The following is a 6,940-nucleotide window of genomic DNA, read 5'->3' on the forward strand; positions in this document are numbered from 1 at the left end:
ATCACAGTGTTAATCCGCGCAGAGTGTGCACTGGGGCGATCTATGTGGGGCCTGTGATCGGCGCAGGTTCAGAGACTTGTGGAAGGGAATGTGTCTGTGACAATGATAAAAAATGAAAATGTCTCTGATTTTTATTTGGGGAGACACAGTCTCAAAGAACATGAGCCTGTGAGCAGCACCATAGACTATAATGGAAGAGAACTAATGAAAACCACAGAGAGAACATGGACGTGAGAAACGGCCGTCTGACTGAGACTTTCCTGTCATTACTGTGCTCCAGCATGTCCACGACCACCGACCAGCCATATACACGTCAGTCAGTGTCCTCTACGGCCTGTTCACACAGGAGGACGCACTTCTCTGTGCACACAGCGACTGGTAATATGTTCTGTGCACGTAGACTGTCCTGTTCTCAGGAGCGCATGTCCTGTTTACCCCGAGCAATGTGCCACCAAGAACCTGGATTTTTAAGCCGTGACTAATAATCATTTTTCCTTCCATCAGGTGATTACTGACCTATTGAAATGAGCCGATAATCAGGAAGCCGCGCTCTTACAATCCCACATTTCATGATTATTGGCTCATCTAAAGTGGCCATAATTCAGTGGCTGTCAGCTCTGCAGGTCACAACACTAAACGTTGTGATTGTAGGCCGCGGACCTGTATTAGACTATCTAGAGAGCAAGATTACAGAGGGTACAAGACGTGGGCCTGTGGTCTTACAAATGCCAGGGCTGGATTTCACTCCCAGTCCGGCCCTGGTTACACGGAAAATAAAGACACAGCCAGAATAAAGCCTTTTATTAGCAATAAAACTAAACACAGTTTTCCTTTTTTATTTAAAAATATCAAACACCGTTATACTCACCTAACGCCTATTTCCACCGGAGATCTCGTTCTGCAATAAAAATAAAATACAACACTATACCATATCTGTCTGTCGCTCTGTCCCACGCCGTAATCCATGTCTGGGGGATAATTAGTTTTCAACCTGGACGGTGCCAAGATGCAACCATGCAGGCAGAGAACCACTGGTGAATGAGCTGCTGCAAGCGCAACATCATTGACCAGCAGTGACATCGTCGAGGTTTCCAGCCAGGCTGAACTGCAGTGACCTCAGGGAAAAAGTTAGTGATGAGGTCACCACTGTTCAAGCTAAGTCACTTCACAGCAGATCACCGTGAGAATTCTGTTTGTTATTTTTTAGTAAAAAACAAAAACTGCGTTTTGTTTTATTTCTAATAAAAGACTTTATTCTGTGTCTTTATTTACCATATAACTATAGGATTAGTAATGGAGAGGTGTCTTCTAGACACCTCTTCATTACTAAGCTGTGGGCTTGATGTCACCTGTCAATACAAGGGTGATATCAACCCCACAAATATGAACCCCACTTGCCATCACTATAAGGCAAGTGGGAAGACCCGGGCAAAGCACCAGAATTGGCGCATCTAATAGATGCGTCTTTTCTGGGCAGCTGCAGGCTGCTATTTTTAGCCTGGGGGGTCAATATCCATGGCCCCTTACAAGTCTGAGAATACCAGCCCCCAGTTTTCAGCTTTAGCGAGGCTGGTAGCCAAATAGGAAACAAATGGATCTTACAAATTATTTTCCAGCTTCGCACTATACCCTACATACGTTTGTACACTACTGTCTGGGCACATGGCCGTGTTCAGAAGGGAAGGAGCGCCATTTAGCTATTTGAATGCAGATCGAGCTGGAATAGTTTGCAGACACAATGTATTCGGAGCACTGTTCGTGGTCACCTGGCAGCTCAAAAGATGTCCACCATGAACATTCTTGGCTCTAATAGCTGTCTACAAATATCTAAAGGGCTGTCACATTGTAGAAGGATCAACTTTATTCTCATTTGCACAAGGAAAGACTAGAAGCAATGGGATGAAACTGAATGGGAGGAGACACAGATTAGATATTAGAAAAAACTTTTTGATAGTTAGAGTGATCAATGAGTGGAACAGGCTGCCATGAGAAGTGGTGAGTTCTCCTTCAATGGAAGTCTTCAAACAGAGGCTGGACAGACATCTGACTGGGATGATTTAGCGAATCCTGCTTTGAGCAGGGGGTTGGACCAGATGGCCCAGGAGGTCCCTTCCAACTCTATGATTCTATGATTCTATCTTCTCTGCTTTCCATATCCCAAGGATTGCCTTGCTTAACGCCCTTTAACATCCTCACATGGAATCTGGACTTACACAGGGACCCCTTGACTTGGACCATGGTGTTACCTGCTATTCTGTGGTGTTAGATGGCAAGAAGAATAGTCAGGTAGCTGGGTCAGAACCAGAAGGACAGAATACAGAATCAGAAGACACAAGAGTAGTCAGTAAACGCGCCACGGTCACAGCAGGAAACAAATGCACAAGCCGCAAGCTGAGCACAGAGGACTGAACCAGAGGAGAACAGCGCTGTATCTGGCAGATTCCGGCCATGTGCTTTGAGCTTTAGTAGGGTGTGGTACTTTCCAATTGGCTGAAGTAGGGAGCAGATTACTCCAGCTGGACAGCAGGAACAGATCCCAGATGAGATTGGACACACCATATGCAGAAGCCCTAATATAACTAAATGACAGAAAACCAGAATAGTAGAAATCCCCATAAAGTGATTCCATTTTATAAATTAATTCACTGAGGGTTATAATCCTTAGGAGGAGTGAATATTTTGACGCCACAGCCACTTTCTGGAAATTAACACACAGTGGATGTTGGAGAGTGAAAATTACACATTTGCCATTTTCTTACCCAGCACATAGTGCCCAGATTGTTCTCCAGGAGACACCACAAATTAAGTGGATTCTTCTCACTATAATATTGCTAAATACAGGGATCCTAAATGTTGTTTGCGCACACTGCAAGACTCCGAAGTGAGAGCGGATTTTGCTGGATTGGTTTATAGAAACCTTGTTGCTTTTCAACAGCCTTTGAGCCACTAATAGTGTGGGAACCTCTGTTTTTCCATTGACAGATGATGGACCTGAGTGGGGACTTGTTTTTTGTGAGATGAGAATTGGTATTATTTTCACCTACATAACATTGATTGGTTTCTTTATATTTGATATTTGGGAGGCAGAATGAACAAACAGTTGAACACCACACACTACTGGTTCATCCAACAAGGTTTTCTATTAGACTGTGAACTGTCATTGTCTTGGTAAATAATTAAAGTTTTTTTACATAAACTGTCCACAAAAATGGCAAGCTAAGCAGAAATGTTCAAAAATATAAAACTCAAGGATATTTTATTAAAAAGTAATATTTTTGTTATCTTAGCAGATGAGTGTACCAGGAGATCAGAGGGACAGCTGACATCTTCAACTTTTAAATCAGATGATCTTGAGATCCTACAAGATACAACTGAAGTAATTGCTATTACTCCAGATATACCATCATCTATTCACAGCAAAGATCTGTCATTTGATTCTATGAAACAGGTGCCATCTTCTGACTCATTACCGATTATAAAGGAAAATCAAAGTCACAAAAGAGGCATTAAAAAACAAACTGCTTCTAAAGTAAAGAAGTCATTTTCATGTTCAGAATGTGGGAAATATTTTACACGGAAATCATGTTTTGTTACTCACCAGAGAACTCACACAGGGGAGAAGCCTTTTTCATGTTCAGAATGTGGGAAATGTTTTAATCTTAACTCAAAATTGGTTAGGCACCAGAGAGCTCACACAGGGGAGAAGCCTTTTTCTTGTTCAGAATGTGAGAAATGTTTTAATCAGAAATCAGACCTTGTTGTTCACCAGAGAATTCACACAGGAGAGAAGCCTTTTTCATGTTCAGAATGTAGGAAATGTTTTAAACAGAAATCAGAACTTGTTACTCACCAGAGAATTCACACAGGGGAGAAGCCTTTTTTCTGTTCAGAATGTGAGAAATGTTTTAATCAGAAATCAGACCTTGTTGTTCACCAGAGAACTCACACAGGAGAGAAGCCTTTTTCATGTTCAGAATGTGGGAAATGTTTTAATCTTAACTCAAAATTGGTTAGGCACCAGAGGACTCACACAGGGGAGAAGCCTTTTTCCTGTTCAGAATGTGAGAAATATTTTATTCAGAAATCAGACCTTGTTGTTCACCAGAGAACTCACACAGGAGAGAAGCCTTTTTCATGTTCAGAATGTGAGAAATGTTTTAATCAGAAATCAGACCTTGTTGTTCACCAGAGAATTCACACAGGAGAGAAGCCTTTTTCATGTTCAGAATGTAGGAAATGTTTTAAACAGAAATCAGAACTTGTTACTCACCAGAGAATTCACACAGGGGAGAAGCCTTTTTTCTGTTCAGAATGTGAGAAATGTTTTAATCAGAAATCAGACCTTGTTGTTCACCAGAGAACTCACACAGGAGAGAAGCCTTTTTCATGTTCAGAATGTGAGAAATGTTTTAATCATAACTCAAAATTGGTTAGGCACCAGAGGACTCACACAGGGGAGAAGCCTTTTTCCTGTTCAGAATGTTTGAAATGTTTTATCCAGAAATCAGATTTAGTTAAGCACCAGAGAACCCACACAGGGGAGAAGCCTTTTTCATGTTTAGAATGTGGGAAATGTTTTATCTGGAAAACGCATATTGATGGTCACCAGAGAGCAAACACAGGGGAGAAGCCTTTTTCCTGTTCAGAATGTGGGAAATATTTTAACTGGAAAGAGCATTTTGTAAGACATCAGAGCAGTCACACAGAGGAGAAACCTTTTACATTTTCTTAATGTGGGAAATATTTTACTCGGAAATCAACTGTTAATAAACATCAGAGATGTCACATAGGGGAGAAGCCTTTTTTTGTTCAGAATGTTGGAATCATTTTAACCAAAATTACATCATCTTAAAGGGGTTTTCTCTTGTCATTCCTCTTGTTTGCTGACAAAAAGATAAAATTAAACTTTATTACTTCCAAATGTAAAACTATACCAATAATTCACCCCCTGAAGGTTAGTCAATAGGTGACTAATAGAAAAAACATATATCCCACATCTCAGTATATAGGGTGAGGTGACGTATACACACTCACTCTCCAAGCCTCTCATTTCTATGCGTTTCATCGTCCTCTCCAAAGACGACTCATAAGGAGACTTTATTTAATATTGACCTATATTCAAGTGAGACTAGACAAAAAAACTAAAATCCTGTTTCATGTTATCCGAAACAGTCAGAAAACTAGCCACATATTGGCAGATCCCAGACCTCAGACTATATACTGTGTAAGTTTATAAGCCCCTCCAGTGTCAGGAATAGATAGTATGTGACAATACATTATAATTCTTGGGTTTTCTCCTATAGGGACTGCCCTAGTTTGGTAATGTAGCTGCTGATAATTAGTAGTGCAGACAAATTGTCCTAGACTAAACTCAGTCTTCAGACGGCCCAATATGTACCACTCAGGGAAATCTTACCTGCTCCAAAGATCATTAGCAGCTTCTAACTAATGGCCATGCTGCGGTCTGTCAGGGAATGAGTGCAATATCGTTATAAAGACTAGGGATATGTGCAGTCATAATGTCTGGGAGATCTGTGCCATTATTTAGTATGAATATGGAAATTATCTCTGAAAGGTAAGTGTTCCCTGAGCGGTATATACGGGATTGTCACATACTATCTATTCCTGACACTGGAGGGGCTTATAAACTTACACAGTATATAGTCTGAGGTCTGGGGTCTGCCAATATGGGGCTAGTTTTCTGACTGTTTCGGATAACATGATACATGATTTTAGGGTTTTCTTTGTCTAGTCTCGCTTGAATAAACAGTTAAGCTCAAAAGTTTACATACCCTGGCAGAATTTTTGCTTTCTTATTTTTTTTCAGAGAATATGAATGATAACACCAAAACTTTTTCTCCACTCATGTTTAGTGGTTGGATGACACCATTTATTGTCAAACTACTGTGTTTTCTCTTTTTAAATCATAAAGACAACCAAAAACTTTCAAATGACCCTGAGCAAAAGTTTACATACCCTAGTGATTTTGGCCTGATAACATGCACAGAAGTTGACACAATTGGGTTTGAATGGCTACTAAAGGTAGGATCCTCACCTGTGATTTTTAACAAATGCCAGGAAAATTGGGATGCCAAGAAAAATCCACAAATAACATCAGCTGAAATACTGCCTCTATAATGAGACTGAGGGAGAAACAGCCAGAGAGATTCATCCATACGTCCCAAAAGGACCAGAGACAGGACAGCAGACATTTTACATCATGGCTCCATCACGAGGGACACGGATCTATCATTCTACAGCAAACAACCTTGAGGTTTTCAGCCTCAGTTGGAAAAATACAGATCTGTTCCATTGACTATTGCTGAACCATGGATACATTTGGAGATGCCAGGTTGTAATCCTCAGATCAACTGGCCTTGTACCTTATATGGGCTCAATGAACTGTTGTCTTCCTACATTTGCTATCACCTCCTCTCTGTGCGTGTCACAGGTGATGTAGTCAACCCTGGAAGATGAAGCCAGGTTGTGATCCTTGGATCAACTGGCCTTGTACCATGTATGGACTCAATGGATTGTCATCTTCCTATGCTTGTCGTTACCTCCTCTCTGTGTGCCACAGGTGGGGTAGTGACCCTGGAAGATCTGAAGTCACAGCTGCTATTAGCCCGGCGAGCCAGCGGAAGGGTGAGACTGTAATGTGCACCATCTTGGGTATTTTGCTGGGACTGTTTTATGTGCTACCTGCCTGTTTTGTGGTTCAATAAAGCATTTCCCCACTGTTTTACCCTCACCCTGTGTTGTCCGAGTAGTGTTTTGCCCATGTTAAAAGGCGAGTGGGAGTTCGGCAGGATGATCCTTGGGTCACAAGGTTTCAGCTAGCGCGCAGCGCTGATAGCAAGCTGGCAATGACATCCATAGAGGTCTGCTAGAGACCTTTAGTTGTCATACCTACCCATCGATGACCCGCGATCATGTGACA

General features: G+C 41.5%; 1 protein-coding gene across 1 annotated transcript in view; it reads left to right on the forward strand.

The window, feature by feature from the left end:
* The window catches only part of LOC141101527 (uncharacterized), a 29,602-nt gene extending 24,581 nt beyond the window's left edge, over positions 1–5,021 (forward strand). The window contains exon 6 of the mRNA XM_073590652.1: positions 3,291–5,021. Coding sequence (XP_073446753.1) covers positions 3,291–4,732 — 1,442 coding nt within the window. The 3' untranslated portion in view covers positions 4,733–5,021. The remainder of the gene's footprint in view (positions 1–3,290) is intronic.
* Positions 5,022–6,940: the final 1,919 nt, after the last annotated feature.

This window comes from Dendrobates tinctorius, unplaced genomic scaffold (assembly GCF_039654945.1).
Source record: "Dendrobates tinctorius isolate UK_male_01 unplaced genomic scaffold, ASM3965494v1 ptg000119l, whole genome shotgun sequence".
Classification (NCBI taxonomy): domain Eukaryota; kingdom Metazoa; phylum Chordata; class Amphibia; order Anura; family Dendrobatidae; genus Dendrobates; species Dendrobates tinctorius.